General features: G+C 56.9%; 1 protein-coding gene across 1 annotated transcript in view; it reads right to left on the reverse strand.

The window, feature by feature from the left end:
• The window catches only part of PRRX2 (paired related homeobox 2), a 43,427-nt gene continuing 25,914 nt past the window's right edge, over window positions 1-17,513 (reverse strand). The window contains exons 2-4 of the mRNA XM_044779577.2: window positions 2,441-2,628; window positions 1,651-1,829; window positions 1-477 (exon numbers count right to left, since the gene is read on the reverse strand). Of these exons, the coding sequence (XP_044635512.2) occupies window positions 342-477; window positions 1,651-1,829; window positions 2,441-2,628 (503 nt within the window). The 3' untranslated portion in view covers window positions 1-341. The remainder of the gene's footprint in view (window positions 478-1,650; window positions 1,830-2,440; window positions 2,629-17,513) is intronic.

Genomic DNA, 17,513 nt, shown 5'->3' on the forward strand with positions numbered 1-17,513 from the left:
TGGGGCTTAAAAAATTTTTTATTTTTTAAAGACAAAGCTTTTTGGTTTTAATACACAAAGTAAGTGATGTCCTCGGCGAGCTCCTGCTCCACCTTCCAGCCCAACCCCTGCAGGGGTCACGGGCCGAAGTCTCCAGTGGCCGTGGACAGGGGCTGAGCTGGGCTCCAGGCGTCTCAGCAGCTTCTCGAGGCCCAGGAGTCCGGGCCGGAGAGAGGGGCCAGGAGAGCCCACCCAGCCTGTCCTGGGGGCGGGGGCCAGAAGAAGGTCACTTTCCTGCGTGTCTGCCCTCTTTTTCATTGCTGTGAGGCCAGGGGGCAGCTGGGTCCTGGCGGGGCTGGCCGTCAGTTCACCGTGGGCACCTGGCTGTGGTGCAGGCTGAACTCCTTGGCCTTGAGACGCAGGCTGGCGATGCTGTTGGCCATGTTGACCCCCGGGGTCGTGGGCCCTGAGCCTCCAGGGCTGTAGGGTGGCACTGTGCTGGGGCGACATAAGACACAAGGACATGTTGGTGTGGCTGGCATGCTGCCCGGAGCGGACCACCGCTGGCCGTCAGTCCTGGCCCAGCCTCTTCCACCTGCCCCTCTCCTCAGCTGGCTCTGCTGGGAAGCCCACCCCTGAGGGTGGGGGTGACCTGGCTGCAGGATTTGGGGAGGAGGGAGAGCGCCCTCGGTCAGCACTGGACACGGAGCCGCCTCTGTGCATTTGTGGGCATTCCCTGCTGGACCAGGGGCTTCCCGAGAGCAGAGCCTAGGTCCTGTTCACCCCCGGCGCCTGCACTGGGCCTGGCGCACAGCAGGATGGAGGGGGATGAACACGCACCTGCATCTAAGGATGCTCTTGGTCGTTGTCCTGCCCAGAGAAGGACGAGGCAGGGAGGGAGTTGGGGGAGCTGTGAGGCTAACGTGGGGTCACTAGGACTCAGACCCTACAAGCTGACCTGCTGGATCTCGCCTCTGACCGGACTATGGCTCCAGCAGAGCTGCTCACACAGATCAAGGGGCGGACAGCACCCCCTGGAGTTGTGGGGTACAGAAACACGGCTCCCTCGCCCCTCTTCCCTCTTCCTGCCCTGCCACCTCGGAGCCGTTCCAGCTTTCACTGGGGCAAAAGTGCCCCCGAACTTGGCTCTGGGCCCCTGCCAGGCCCCCGGGACAGGGAGGCCACTCCCTCAGCCCTCCCAGCCTCAGTTTCTTGCTTGGAGGGTCCACACAGGGTGCTGGGGCTCCTGTGCCAGCCTAGACATCCTCCTCTAGGGTCTCCGCTTCCTCAAGGTGACGGGGTTCTTCCTTCCTCCTCAGATAGTCCTTGTCTTCTCGCCACTCCACACACGCACACACACGCTAACATTCGTGTGCAACGTATGCACACACACTCCTGTGCACTCACAGATACACGCAAGCACACTCACACGCACAAGTCGATGTGGAAATGCACACACAGTTGTGCATGCATGCTCACACTCGTGCAACACACACGTATATCCTTACACACTCACACTTACCCACATATCACTTGATGGACCCCAGGCCCAAAGGGCACCATTCACGGCTCTCTTCAGATCCTCAAAGGAGGCTGGGCCCCAAAAGGCCCCATGGGGTCCCCTGGCTGCTGCCCCTCCCTGCCTGCAGAGGGGGGGGTCCCAGCTCTCACCTGTAGGGGGACGAGGCTGTCCAGGAGAGATAGTCAGGACTCAGGGCAGTGGGCCGGGGAGCCACGGGCTGCTCGACGGCGGCCTCCTGGCTGTAGGACTTGAGTAGCGAGGCCGAGCGGCTGGCCAGCATGGCCCGCTCGTTTCGGCGGAACTTGGCCCGGCGGTTCTGAAACCAGACCTGCGGGTGGAAGGAGTGGTGAGCAGGGCCAACGGGCTGCAAAGGGGACCAAGTCCTTTTGACCCTGGTGTATGCCGGCTCTGCCACCCACCCTGGACTGGCAGCTTCACCTCCCTGAGCCTTGGTTTCCTGCTCTGTCAAGTGGGCGTGATAAATGGTGCTTGCTGTGGGGTAGAGATGTGTTGGGGAAAAGGGCAAGTGAGTGAATGAAGGAATGAGTAAATGAGCACAGAGCGGGCGCGAGGCTGCAAGGAGAGCACCGGGCACCCAGCTCAGCTGGCACAAGGTGGGTGCTGAACACTTTAAAATGACTTTTATTTATCACAACTCTTTGTGCCAGGCACTGCTCTAAGCTCTTTACAAATATATCAAGTCCTTTAATTCTCATAAGAACCCTACAAAAGAGACCCACGTGATCCTTATTTTACAGAGAGCCACCTAAGGCACAGAGAGGTTCAGTGACTTGCTCAAGCTCACACAGCTAGTAAGTGGCAGGGCCCGGATTTGACCCTCAGCCCTCCCGGCCTCCAACGCTCCTTGGTCGTAGGACACCTCCCCTTGGCACCTCCATGACCCTGGGGGGACGGTGGCTGCCCGCTCCCAGCGCTCACCTGGACGCGCGCCTCGCTGAGGTTGACGCGCCGGGCGAGCTCCTCGCGCACGAAGGCGTCGGGGTAGTGCGTGCGCTCGAACACGCGCTCCAGCGCCTGCAACTGGCTGCTGTTGAACGTCGTGCGGTTCCGCCGCTGCTTTTTCTTCCGCTTGGCGCCGCTGCCACGCCCCGGGCTGGGACACTCGCCTGCGGAGGGGCCCGAGGGTCAGAAGGGGGAGGTGGCACGTGGCGCCCCAGCGCCCGCTGCCCGAGGGCGGCGTACCGCGTGCCGAGTCAGGCACCTTCTCAGCACTAAGCGCTGTTCTGGGGTCTCCCTCTGCAGACGGATGGTCCGGCCCCCCGGGCAGGAGCGCTTCCCTTAACTCACTCCTTCATTCATTCCTTCGCTCATCCTTCAACACGCATGTACGGAGCGCTTACCATGGGGCAGGCGCAAAGCTGGGGGGTGGGGATATAATGGTGAACAAAACAGCCAGGCCCCTGTCCTGTGGAGCGAGGGCACAGGCACCTGCTGCCATGAGGGACAACTGACCCGGTCAGGGAGGGCCCAGGAGACACGCGAGTGTCCTCAGCACTTGGCCCAGGCTCTGGGGCATGGTAAACATCCTCCCACCCCCACCACCCCATGGATATTTGTTGTTGATTATAACAGTACATAATAAAGAGCAGTAAGAGTCACAGTTCTCAGGGTCCACTGCGTGCAGGCTCTTTAGCCCCACAGACACCGGATGCTCATGGGAATCCTATGGGCCGTGGCTGCTGTCTCATCACGCCTAACGCATAGAGGACGGCACCAGCGAGGCCCGGGTCTCCAGTCCAAGGTCAGGCACCCAGTAAGTCACTGCTAGAGGAGGGATTGGAACCACCATCTGGCACCAGAGTCCTGGTCCTGTTCACCAAACCACACCTGCCAGCTGCCGAGAGCAGCCTTCCAGAGGGCCCAGCGATGCAAGAGGGCATGTCTGAGCACCCGGAGCACCTCTGTGTGCCTGGGGCTGTGCCGGGTACTGGCGAGAGACAAATCGGGTGGATTCATCAGCAGGCCCCAGAAGGAGACATCCGGTGCCAGTGGATAAGGGCTTTGCCAGGGCGCGGGAGGATGCTCGGCTCTGGTGGGCAACGGGGAGATGATCGGGGAGGCTCCTCAGGAGAGGTGGTGCTTGAACTGGGTTTTGAAGGATGCACGTGAGTTCTCCAGTCAGACCGGAGGGAGGAAGGGAAGGCATTCGAGGCAAGGTGCAAGAGGTGGGCGAGACCGGGGGGTGAACCCCAGCGGGGGAGCTGTTCAAGGGTCTGTGCCAGCCTGTGGTGCAGAATTAGCTGCTCAGGTGAGGGCGTCCAGGGGACTCTGCCAGCGATGACACCGTCAGGACACTTCCTGTCCCTTGAGGGGACAGCTTGGAGGGCGGGCAGCTGACTATTGCCACATTTAAATTATATCCAGGAGCAGAGCTGTTGACCCTTCATCCCCGAGGGCCCAGCTTGCTGCCCACTCCTCCAGGGAGCCCTCCCGACCCCCTGGGTCCTCGTGGGACCCCCTCCCCTCCGCTGCACGCACGCGGCACTTAGCAACAACACTGCCCAGTTCAGCGCTTCCTCCTGGAGCTGATTTTCTCATTAAAAATGCATATTTTAATAACAGAGGAATATCACTGCTTGTCACAGTAACAGATTCAAACACCAGAGAAGGGAAAAGAGTAAAACGAAATATTCCCCTCTCCCCAGCTCCGCTCCCCAGGCCGTACAAGATTACAAATGCACATTTTAAAAAATTTACAAGCACGGGGTCCTGATGAAAACACTGTTGCCTCAACTTGCCTATTTTTATTTAATAATATTCCCGATGCCGTTCCATCCCGGTACAACAAACCTAACTTCCTTCATTTGGGTTGTTTTCCATACTCTATGTTCCCTCTTATTCCCTCCCTCCACCTGCTGGAACTCGCTTTTTAAACTAGTTTATCCTTCCAGAACTGCTTTTTGCAAATACAGTATGTCTATTTTTTCCCCCTCTTTATCAAAAGGTAGCATGCCATGTACCATCCTGCACCTCACTTTTTTCCCACTTAGCAGTAGGTCCCAGGACCCTCCCTGCAGGGCACAGAGGTCGTCCAGGTTCCTCTCACAGCTCCGCAGCCCCCGTTGTACAACGGTACCGCGCCTTATTCACCCGGAGCCGTCTGATGGCCCCTTGCCGTGTTTCCAATCTTTTGCAACTAAAAGAATGGCACAAGGAACAGCCTCGTGCAAACATGATTTTCTGTTTTTTGCCAGTGCATGTCAGGGACAGATTCCTAGAAGTGGGATTGCTGGGCCAATGGGTAAAACGCTCGATGTGGCCAAGTTCCCCCATCACGCTGCCCACCAGCGGCGTCTGGGAAGGCCTGTCACGCCCAGTTTGGTCAACAGAGCATACTGTCAACTTTCTGGATTTCATCCATACCTGCAGTTTTGCTCCCCAGTTACACATGCCCTCTATAGGTCCTGTGTTCTCTGCACAGTGTCGGGCATTTGTTCATCCGAGCTTCTAGAACATTCCAGGCCCAGGGATGGCTACCACTGCACCCCTGCTTTTACACAAGCTCCCAGGTTAGCAGGGCTTACTGACTCTTGAGCAACCGACTGATTCAATTTGAGGCTCGAGTGTTCCCTGAGACTCGTAAATGCTGGTGGTGGGGAGGGTGGGGGTTGTCAGGCAGGAAGCGGAGGGTACCTGGAAAAAGATGACTTTACAGCTGGGTTTGGACCAGTGGTTCTCAACTGAGGGCCATTTTGCCTCCAGGGGACATGTGGCGATGTCTGGAGACACGTGTGATTGTCAGATATATCCACAGTGCTGGAGGTGAGAACCTTGCTTTAGACGGATCACCAGGAGTCTATTTGGGACTTTGTCCCCTTTGGGAAGTACTTGCACACACAGGAGACACATGTGGGGGTGGGGGAGGCAGTGGCAGGGGACACCGAGTGGCCCCACGCGAGCTGGCTTCAGGCTTCACTCCTCACCTTCTCCTCCAAGAAGAATCGAAGATGGATGAGAATGCCTCTCCACCCCCCAGCCCCTTGAGCGAGAGGAAACCTTAAACTGAAACAACAAGGGTCCGAGTGCTGAAAACCTGGTGGTGATCAATAGCCGGAAAGCGGGATGGAAGCTTCTGGAACACCAGCCATCGCAGAGCAGATTTCAGTCCCCCGTCAGGCAATGCTGCTTGGGCACACACCCAACGCAGGAGGCATTTCAGCCAAAAAAGGAGACTTTTCCGGACCTTTCTGAGCAATACAACTGAGGGTGTTGAAATGAAAACCATTTTGCAGCTTTTGCCCCGCCAAGTGGGCGCCGGAAGAAACAACTCCTCTTTCGCCCGCGCCCGGCGACCTGGAGCCAAAAGCCTCACGCAAAGGCATTTGTCGCCAGCCGCCTGCCAGCCCCAGGCCCGGCCCCACCCCGACGCCAGCTGGGCTCCACGGGGGCCCGGGCTCGGCTCTCGCCTCCTTCCCCCCCGAAGGCGGCTCTGATGGGATGAGCTCAACAAAAGTTGGTTTGGGCCAGGAACAGTGCCAAGCGCTCCAGATGCCTCCACCCACTGGCTCCTCGCACCCGCCCCGTGAGCTGTTCCCCAATCTCATACACAGGGAAACTGAGGCTCTGAGAGTGGCTGGCCCAAGGTTGGTCAACTGGGATGGGAATCTATGTTGGTCAGAAGGCGCAGCCCACCAAGGCTGTGAGCCTGTCTCCGAGGGGTCTCCTCCCTCATCCGCCTTGCTCCCAGGGCAAGTGATGCCGGGGTCTGTCACTTTCTGAGCCCAGGCTCTGGGAGGCGCCGTGGAGCGGGGCCTCTAGACTCACGTCATCTCACTGGTGCGGAAATGCCCGTGGGTCTCCAACCCAGCCCATGGGAAGTCCGGCCCTGGGTACCTCTTTGTTCTAAAGGAAGACCTCATCTCTGGGAGCTGTGAGGGACAGTGGCTTGCCCAAGGTAACCCAAAGGAACGGCGAGCGGTTTGGCTTAACTTAGTGCCAAGAGCCTAGTAACTGTGCGAGACATGCTTGCTTGTGCGCAAACGGCTTCGCGCCAGAAGATAAGGATCTCGCTCACTGGTCCTTGGGTCCCCTCACGCCAGCCCACAAAGAAAGATGGGTCTGCAGGCCTTGCTGTGGGCAGAGGCTGAGGGAGGGGCAGCCAGGGTTGAGGAAGAGGCAGGCAGCGTCTTGGAGGTGACCCAGGACTCGAACCCACGGCTCTGGACTCAGCCAGGGCTCTGGGGCGGGCCTCTGCTCCCCAGCGGATGTGCTGGATATTTATTACCACAAGTTCCTGAATCACCTCTGACAAATGCATTGTGGTGGGCGTGTGTGTATCTCTGGGGGGGCTCCACGCTTGGCCTTAAAGCATTTGGAAAATAAATAAATACTCACTAAGCCTCAGACCAGCCAGGGCTGGGGCCTGCTCTGTCCGAGTCAGATTGTGCCCAAAGTTTCCTTTTACTCAATAAAAGTTCTGCTTTTCTCTGAGATTAAAAATAATAAAGCCTGGGACCGCCTCCACTTTCACGCTATTGTGAGGGCCTGGATTGGGGGTAGGGATAAACGTATGCAGATGGGGGAGCCCTGCCACGTGCTCCCTCCCTTAAAACCCAAATTACTTCGTCCTCGATTACATTACAAGGAAAAAAAAATGACTGGCGCACAGTTTTCTGCCATTAAATTATTTCACACATACCATTTATTTGGCTGACTTGCGGGCTGAGGCTTAAAATCTCTGCTCTCAGCCAAATGATCAAGTGTGGCTGGCTCGCCTCCCCTGCACCCATGGTTTTTCTTATTCCGTGTAATTTAAGGGTCTAAATAGTCTGGAGGGAATTAACTGCAAATTCTTCCTAAGACAAATAAACCCAGCCTCTTCGTTTCTGCCTTTCTCAAGCTGCGGAGAGAGACACTCTGTTTGTTTTTGCTTCAAATAGTCAGTTTGCGCCTGACCCCAGGGCCGCGGCGAGCTCCAACCCAAATAAATAACTTTTATTAATTAGCATTTATTCTGACCAAATAAGTAGCCCCGCCCCCCCACCCCAGTGTGATCTCTGCCAACACGTTCTCAAAAATAAATAGCGGTCCCCAGGACCTTGATGTGGATTTAACAAATTAACACTGGGCCTTGGTCAAAGGAGCTTCGGGGCTGCAGAAATACTTACGGCCAGGAAAGTCTGAGGAAGGAAGTGGAGGTGGGGGGCGTGGAGAGGCTGCACACACTTCGGCTCCCCACTCCCAGCCCGCCGAGGTCTCTTGGTAGAGATCTGGGCTCCTTGGAGGGACCCCGGGGAGAAGATCTCAGACAGGAATTCTGGAAACTGTGTCCTTAGCTGCTGCACAGGCGGCATCCCCGAGGACATCAGTGCATTAGGGGAGACTGGAGGGGGACCTCTCGCCCCACCCAGGTAAGAAGTGAGAGGCAGTGCAGTCTAGTGGTTAAGGAGGCAGGCGGTCCCGGGTTAGGATCCAGGTGGGCCGGCTCACCAGCAGAGTCTCTGTGGCTGAACTCCATCGCCCCTCCCAGCCTCCGGAATCTCACTGGAAAACGGCAATAACTGGAACTATCTCATTTAACCCTCACCACAACCCTATATGGGGGCTCTTAGCCTGAGTTTACAGATGAGGAAACTGAGGCACAGGGGGTTGAGAAACATGCCAAAGCCATGTGGCTAGTAAAGGCTGGAGGTGGGATTTGAACCTGCAGATCGGCACAGAGTCCAGGTTCTTAACGACCTCAGCACAGCAGCTGGCCCCCAGGGTCCCCACCCCCAAGCCCGCCCCGTCCCCCTGCAGTGGGATTCTGAGGGCCTCTCAGGGGCTTAGGGTGCACGGAACACCCGAGAGGATGGATGCTGAAGGCAGCCGCAGCATCTCTGAAGTGGGGGCTCTGCTGGGGTTCTGGGGCACGCAGGCCAGCGGGGCTGGGAACAGAGTGCAGTCTGCTTGGGGTGGCTTCCAGGAAGGGGAGGCGTGCAGGCTGCCCAGCCTGTGACATCTGTGAGGGCGGGGCCAGGGGCAGGCCTGGGGCCAAGTCAGGCCAGCCACCTTTGAAGGAAGAAAAGAAGGAAGGACAGAAGGGAGGAGGAAGGAAGAGAAACAGGTCCCTGGAGCCCTCTTGAGAAGGCTTCCCCCGAGGGCCAGCCCCACCCCAGCCAGAATCTCAAGCAAGTGCTTCAAGGGCTGGTTTCATCTCTGGCCAAGCCAGCCTCGGTCCAGGACGCTCAGGGACCAGGGCTCCGGCAGGAAGGAGGGGCTGGGGTCCTCCACTGAGATCACACAGGCTGACTTCCCAGCATCCCCTCCCTGGAGGCCCCCAGCCACCTCGAGAGGGGCAGGCAGGGCTGTCTCTGCCTCACAGAGAAGACGGAGGGAGGCCCAGAGAGGGGCCAGGACCTACCCAGGGTCACACAGCAAGTGAGAGCCCACCCCTGACAAACCCCAGACCCTTCCCTTTCTTGCTACACCTCTGCTGGCCACTCACCAGGGGTACAGGAGGGAGGAGGAAGCCCCGGCCCCAGCCCAGCGCTGGGCAAATCAGAGGATGAACACAGCAGAATGCAGCCTTTCTCTCCGGGGCCTTTCTGGCTCTTTCCACTGGATGGGGTCACCCACCCTGGTGGCCTGGGCCTCAGGGGGTCTCAGGGCTGCTGCCCCAGGTTCCCGGGCTCCTTGATGTCAGTGCTCACGCTGGACATGCACACCCTGTCCCTTGTGGACCCCTGCCTGTTCTGTTCCTGGGCATGCAACTTCTCCTCTCTCCCCGGCACATCTTCAGGTCTCAGCAGAAGGAGGCCCTCTCCAGGAAGCCATCCCAGATCCCCCATCAGAGCTCTGTCACACTGGATGCTAAATGTGGGGCCATTTGTTGAGCAGGGACTGGAACTGACTCTTTTCTGTCTCCCTGGGACCCATACAGTGTCTGGCCCAAGGGAAACTCTTCACAAATATTTTTTGAGTGTTGAGTGAATGAATGAATGAAAGAATGAATGAAGAGCTTGGGACTACCACACTTGCACCCCTTCCCAGCCCCCAGTGACCAGTGGGGCTATGAGGAGGCCACAGCAGGCTTGGGCTGACCCTGGAGGCTGGAGGAGGCTCCCACATGTCGCCTGAAACCTTGGCAGCTGCAATGCGTCTGGGTATCTCTAGGTTCTGGAGCCACTCCCTTACATGCACAAAGGATGTGGTGTGCTTCACACACTTCCAGAGGGCTACTGGATCACCCAAGAAATCCCAGTGGAGGGGCCAGTGTGCCAAGGGGATCTGTCTTGCCAGACAGCACAACTTCCTACTCACCTCAGGGCCTTTGCACACGCTAATCCCTCTGCCTGGAGCACTGCATCCCTTTTGCCTGGCTAACGCTTATTCAGTCTTTAGTCCAAGCCTAAGTTTCCTGCCATGAGAGGCTTTCCCAGCCCCTAGACCAGGCTGTCCTGGTCTCCTTGTCACGGGCTCCCAGGCCCTCTTCCCCCCCCCCCACATCTGTAATTAAGTCATTCTTCTGTTTGGGTTATCTGCTTCATGCCTGTCTATTCCATTTGACTCTAAGTTCTAGGAAGGTGGGGACTGAGTTTGCCTTGTCAATGCTGTGTCCCAAGAACTGGGCAAGAAGTTTGGTTTCAAAAATATTTCCAAGTGAATGACTATATAATTTAAGGAATGGCTCTTTTCAGAAAAGGATGGGAAGTCTCAACTTTGGAAGCCCTTCCCTTTACCCTCAAAAGGGCCAGACAACGGTTTCTTCAATGTGACACCAAAAGCACAAGCGATTAAAGAAAAAAAAAGATAAATTGGACTTTGTCAAAATCAAAAGTTTTGTGAATACAATCAAGAAAGTGAAAAGACAATCCAAAGAAAGGGGAAAATATTCACAAACCCCATATTTGGTAAGGGGTTTGTATTTAGAAAATATTAAGAAATCTTACCAACTCAACAATAAAAAGCAAATAATCCAATTAAAAATAAGTCAAGGATCTGAACAGACCAAGAAGATATACAAATGGCCAATAAGCACATGAAAAGATGCTCAGCATCATTAGCCATCAGGAAAATGCAAATCAAAACACAACGAGATACCACTTCACACCCACTAGGACGGCGAGAATCAAAAAGTCAGATAATAACAAGTGTTGGTGAGGATGTGGAAAACTGGAAGCCTCATTGGGATGTCAAATGGTGCAGCCGCTTTGGGAAAAAATCTGGCGGGTCCTCAAAATGTTCAACACGGAGTTCCCATATGACTCAGCGATTGCACTCGTGAGCACACACGCAAGAGAAACAACAACTTGTGTCCACACGAAAACTTGTCTGTGAATGAATGTTCCTGGCAGCATTATTCATAATAGTCAAAAAGTGGAAACAACCCAAATGTCCGCCAACTGGCGAATGGGTAAACAAAATGTGGTCCATCCACACAATGGAATATTATTCGACTGGAAAAAGGAATGAAGTGCTGATCCACGCTCCGACGTGGATGAGCCTTGAGGACATGATGCTCAGTGACAGGAGTGCCTAATATATGATTCTACTTCTAAGAGAAGTCCAGGAGAGGCACGTCCACGGAGACAGGAAGTAGACTAGTGGTCGCCAGGGGCTGGGGGTGGGGGTGGGGGAGTGATGGGGAATTGGAGGGTGATCATTAAAGGGGCAGGGTTTCCCTGTGGAGTGATGAAATGTTCTAGAAATCTTCTAGAACTGAATAGATTAAAGTCGCTGGAGTGTACACTTTATACATGGGGGAATTGTAAGGTCCATGCATTACATCTCGATCAAGTTGTCACTATATGAAAGAAGAACACAGAACAAGGGGAGGGGCAGAGAGAGACACTGGAGTGGCCAAGAATGACAAGGAAAGGCGGTCTCCTGAGGGGACGCTGGGAAGGGATGACAGGGAGGGAGGGACAGTGGCTCAGCCCTGCCCGGGAGGCCCCCAAAGCTGCTCTGGATTGGGGTCTTTGGGGAAACCCTCAGTGAGAGGACAGCCACAAGGCGGGGTCTTGAGACAGACCAGCTCCATGTGGGGGCTGCCACAGCAGGCCCACTAGGGGAAGTGGGGGGCACGGATGGGTGAGGCCCCAACTTCTCCCGGGGCCCAGGAGCCTTAGAAAAATGGGATCATTGGGCCCAAGAGGCAGCAGGGACAAGGCTCCTGGGCAGAGAACATTTGTGTCCTCTTCTCAGGCACATCAAAGGGCGAGAGGTCAAAGGCCAGATGGAGCCGACCATCTCGAAGGCTCTGGGGTCCCCCACCCTCCCGTCGTGCCCCCAGGCCTCTGGGTTCCAGGGCCCGACCGCCTGTGCCCTCACACCAGAGCCAGGCAGTCAATGTGCCAGGCTCCTCTGGCCGCGGCTGTGGTCAGCCCCCCTGCTGCACCCCCAAGACCCCAAACCACCCTCCAGAGAGTGGGGGGACCTGGCTGGGGTAGGGGTGCCAGGGAGTGGGAGTCAGGGAGCCGTTCAGGAGGAAGACGGGCCCTCTGCTCAAAGTTGGGTCTAAAGGGGGTGAGCCTTTGTCCCGTCTGGTTTTAATCTGAGGTTGGTGGCCAAACGCCAGATTGACTGTAAAACCTATATTCTCATAAAGGGCTGGTATCTGGAGGAACGCTGGCCTCGTTAACCACTTCCAGACCGGGCTGAAGCTGCTGCTCACGGCCCCGTGTGGGCTTTCGCCTCCCAGTTAAGAGCTCCTGGGCCCCTCACGACCCACCGCTGGCACCTGCTGGGAGCCAGGGCGAGGGCTGGCGGCCCGGGGCAGAGACGGTCCGGTTTCCGGGCCTTGGCTCTGAAACAAGCCTGCAAACAGCTCTGGAGGCTGGGGCCTGTTCTTGTCTCCTCAAGGAGTCAGACCTGAAGGGACCTTAGAAATCATCTGTCAAAGCCTTTCATGTACAGATGGGGAAACTGAGGCCTGGAGAGGGGCAGGGGCTTGGCCCAGGGCTCCCAGCAAGCAGTGGGACCCCAGGTTCTGTCCACGGCAGTCTGACCCCTGAGAACACACATCTTCCCCCTCCTGCTCTCTCTCCCTGCTCCTGGGTTCCCCAGGGGGGTGGGGGGGGGGGTTGTAGGAGCACATCCTTGACGCAGCCACTGGGCATGGCTGGGGGAACAGCCAGCAGCCCGACTGCCTCCCCTGAGCATCAGTGAATGAGGAAGACCTCCCCCGAATCCTCAGTCAAGAGAGTCCCCTCCGGGCCCTTGGCTTCACCGTCTGTGCACTGGGGCAGGGGTGGGACCTGTTCCTCCCCCTCAGGGTGATGCAGAGAAGGGGGAACAGCCCAGGCTCTCCAGGACGACCGTTTCCAGACGACCAGGATGCCCACGGCCAGTTTTCCCAAATGAAACCTCGGCCCTGCCTCACTGGTTCTCCCCCTACGTCCATCGTGAGCCCCTTGAGGAATCTGAGCAATTCTCCAGACCCGCCCCCAAAGACACAGGCGCACACAAAAGTTTGCCGGCAACTTGGGCGGCGGGGTGGCTCCCAGACCCTCCGAATCCTGTCCAGAGACCCCACCCTAAAAAGTCAGCTTGAGGGGCTGGCCCCGTGGCCGAGTGGTTGGGTTCCTGCGCTCTGCTGCGGGCAGCCCAGTGTTTCATTGGTTTGAATCCTGGGCGCGGACATGGCACTGCTCATGAAACCACGCTGAGGCAACGTCCCACATGCCACAACTAGAAGGACCCACAATGAAGAATATACAACTCCGTACTGGGGGGCTTTGGGGAGAAAAAGGAAAAAATAAAATCTTTAAAAAAAAAAAAGTCAGTTGGATGCAAAGTCAGTTGTTTTGCCCCAGAAGAACCTCTCTGTCTCTCTGCCCTTGTTCCGCCTTGAGGGGGGGGGGTCCCCTGGCCAGCGCCCCCGCCCCCGGAACCAGGGAGCAGCGGCGACAAAGGCAGTGCCCATCGGCCCCCTTCGGAGGCTGGCGGGACCTCCCGCGCCCCTGGCTCGGGGCAGCGCTGTGTTCCCGGAGCAGCTGACCTTTAAAGCATCGCTGGAGGTTTTATGACCCATTTCTGAGTCCCAGGCTTGCCGGAAAATGTGAGTGTGAGGCTCAGCGGCGCTGAGGGCTGTCTTGAGGGTGTCTGCCGCTCTGCTCGGCACAGCTGGGCCTGTGGCTCCTGCTACCCCGCCCTTCTTTGGGGCTTCCATTTATTGAACTTTATTACGTGCCTGGCTCAGGGTTACAAAGCCCTGCCTTCACAATGAGGACGGCACTGCTAATAAGCCTCGTCCTCCACCGGGGCAGTGAGGTTCAGAGAGGTGAAGTGACCGACCCAGGTCACACAGCCAGGCTGTGATGGGGAAGGGGTTTACGTCCCATCTGTCTGTTCCCAGGGCGGCAGGGACCCGGAGGAAAGCTGGCCTTGTTAACCATTTCCAGACCAAGGTGAAGCGCCGCTCAGGTTTCCTCTCCCGTTGGAGGCCCCTGGGCCTCTGGAAGCCAGCAGCCAGCACCTGCAGGGGCCAGGGCAAGCAAGCGTGGGGACCACTCTGATTTCCCGTGGCTCAGCCGGCCGGCCCTCTCTACTTGAATAAGCCTCAGCGCTCTGCCCACGCCACCCGCCAGGCTCAGGGCCCCGGGGGGGCCTCAAGGCTGAAGATGCCCAGCTGGGTGTCAGTGGGGCGGGCGCCTGTCTGCGTCCCAGCCTCCGCCAGCCTCACCGGCGAGCTGCACACTTGGAGCCTAGGCCCCCAGCCATCTGTGACAACTCTAACGTGTTCCCAGTCACACCCTCAAACGACAGCCAACCCTCGCTCCAGAAAATTCTCCATGAAAGTGAGCCGTAATTCCCCTGGAGGCGGGCCCCGCCCACTGTCCTGGGTTTCTGCTCTGAGGGGCGCCACAGGGCACCCTCCCCCAGGACCACCTTGCTGACATCTGAAGGCAGCCTTTCCAGCGCCTTCGCCCGTGACCCCGGGAACTGTCCTGTCCCCCTTCACCCCCCAGAGGCCCCCGGGGGAGGGGCTGACATCGGATCATCCAGATTTCTCACAGGGGTGTCCACTGCCGGTTGCTTCAGGACTCCTCGGGAAGTTGTTGGAAAGGGGCATTCCCACTCCATCCCGGGGGATTCCGATCCGGCCGGCCGGGGACCAGCTGGGAAACTGCCGCAGATCCTCCCTCACCCACAAGCTTAGTAATCACAGGCCTTGGCAGCAGACTGGGGATGACACGGCTCGACACGAACAACACCCGGCCCCTCGCCAGCTCCCCACCGTCCGATGTGGTAGCCCCTAGTGGCACGCAGGCCATCTAAATTTAAATACATTGATTAAAATGAAACAAAAATAGAAATCCTGCTCCTCAGTCACACCAGCTGCATTTCAAGGGCTCAAGAGCCACACGTGGCTGAGGGCCGCCACACCGGACAGGAGGAAGAGGGGACATTTTCAGCATTCCGGAAAGGTCTATCCGACACAGCTGCTCTAGATAGCCCGATTTTTCTTCTTGTTGTTTTTCAAAGGAGAGGCAAGAACAACAGCAAAGACCGGCATTGAAGGACACTGGAAAGGAGAAAAATCATCCCTAAGTCCGACCATGCCAGCATATCTGTTTAATTTTTTGTGGACTTTTTGGCCCATGCCCACAGGTATCCACCCCTTATGGTGTGCATGAACATCATTTTCTTTTCTGGATGGGGCATTGATCAAGAGTCTAGGATTGCGATCAGACATACCCAGGGAAACCATGTATGGTTGCACAGGTTGTGCACTTCACAACTCCAGGAACACCATCCCCATAGAGGACAGTATGACAGGTGCCCCCTATAGTTATGCAGTGGACAACCTGCACAGTCCTACTGCTCTTTCCTGGAAATAGCTGCATTCCCATCCTGGCTTCACCACGCACCAAGTAAATGAGCTCTGCGGACAAGCGGCTGCCCCTTTCTGAGCCTGGGTTTTCTCACTGTAAATGGGGACAGCAGTACCTAAAGTGCTTAGACAACACCTGGGACCTAGTAAGCACTCCAGCAACATTAGCTATTATGTTGGTGACTGTTATTATCTCACCTTTTCACGGAGCAGATTCAACGTGACGACGCGGGTAAGGAGCTTCTTGCTGTGAGAGGCCTGGACCAGGGCTGACCCTGTGGGGACTGATGTGCACTTGACCTCCTCCGAAACCCTCCCTGTTTCCCCTCCGTGAGTGGCTGCATCATTACACCCAGTGGCGATGCCAAAATTGCTCAACCACTCCTCCTCCTGGCGCCCATTTAGCTCCCTTCCAACTTTCCTCTATTGTAAACACTTGGAAAATGCCTCATTTCTTTGTCCTTCCACTGGCTTTCCAAGTGGAAAGGGGAAGTTCTTACAACCGCATCCTCCTCTCTGCCGGGACCCTCTGGGTTCTTTCTCACCACCAAGTCAGTCAGATTAGGCTCCCCACAAAAACGTAAAAGGCGATTCACCCGGCACGATGGTTCAGAGCTGGCCTGGACAGTCAGCCGGTGCGGGGTTACGTGCCAGCCTCGCCGCTGCATGGCCCTGAGTAAGTCACAGCTTTTCCATGCTTCAGCTTTCCTATCTAGAAAGTGGAGACAACGAGGTCTCCCTTATACGGCTGTTGTGAGGAATAAGCGAGTTAACATGTGTGGAGTTCTCACAACAGTGCCTGGCACGTGGGGAGCGCTAAATGGCAGGAGCCATGAGTATATTTATTTGGAGTCAGATGGGTCTAGGTTCAGATCCCAGACTTGCCATATATTGGCTGTGCCACCTTCTGGCAAGTCACTTAATGTCTCTGGGCCTCATGTGTGTATCTGTGGAGCGAAGACCTCGGCGGTTGAGAGCACAGAGGGCATCCATGTGCCTGGCACACTGAAGTCCCGCTCCTCAGCGACAGCTGTAGGACACCTTTCCCCCAGAGCGGGTGCCCACACACACTGCCCAAATGTGCTTGGGGAGCCCGTCCTTCACGGCTGCTCCAGAGGAGCTGGGCCGGATCAGGCAGGAAGCCCTGCCAGTCACAGGCTGAAGTGGCCTCTTTATTCTCAGCCAGGCACAGAGGCGCTCGATAAACACTGAATGAATCAATACGTGAATGAACGGATGGAATCTGGGTCCCGATGGGGAGCTAAGCCCAATTCTCTGTCCCACCAGACACGTGAAGACTTCACGCATTACAGATCGGGTCAACTGTTGCAAGCTTTCCCACGTTCCGACTCTCCTATCTGTGGAAACTAATTTGTTTATGGGTTTTTTAAATTTAGCGGCCAGAGCATGAGCCAGAGAAATCTCCTCCCCTTCAGCCGGGCTTTGCTGGTGCTCGAGGCTAGAGGAACGGGGACACCATCCTTCCTGTAGGGGAAGGAGGAGAAGAGGGGTCCCCTGGGCTGGAGCCACGCCTGCTGAGCCTGCCCTGGATGGGAAGGGGTGGCCAGACCGGACTGGAGAGGCAGGCGGCTGCCTCTGATGATCCCCTCTCCAACCGGGTCCAGCACGCTCCCTCTACTTCCTAAAGGTTAGGAACAAACCGCTTCGTTCCTCGAGCTTCCAAATGCAAAGAGGATTCGGTCCCAAGCCCAAAGCTTGGTCTCGGGAGCCTGGGTTGCAATCCCACCTTCCGCATTCCCACTCTGTGATCTGCAGCCTGTCACTGCTCCTCTCTGGGCCTCAGTTTCCCCGGGAAGCGGGCACGCCAGGGTTCCAACAGGATGGCAGTGATGTGAGAGGGAGCACGCCCTGCAGTGCTGACAAACGGCCAAGCTCTGGCCGCCGGGTCTCAGCCCTCTCCACTCTGCCCAAGCCCTGGAGATGCGCGGCTTCCCTGTCCACATGCACCTAAGGGGGATTGACTCTCAGGGTGGGTGTCCATGGGGCCGACACCCCTTCCCCTACTCAGCATCCCAGCTTCCCATTTCAGGAACGAGGAATGGCAGCAGGAAGACCTCACTCTTCGGACATATCATCAAAGGTTTTCTCTGAAACTCTCTTCTCGCAAACACAGGAAGGGCCACAAACCAAGGTGCAGGCCCCAGGCCCTGGGTCAGGCTGCCTCCTCTCACGGGGCTGGCCCGGCCTGACAGCACGGCCCTGTCCGTGTCCTGC

This window comes from Equus asinus, chromosome 10 (genome assembly GCF_041296235.1).
Source record: "Equus asinus isolate D_3611 breed Donkey chromosome 10, EquAss-T2T_v2, whole genome shotgun sequence".
Taxonomy (NCBI): domain Eukaryota; kingdom Metazoa; phylum Chordata; class Mammalia; order Perissodactyla; family Equidae; genus Equus; species Equus asinus.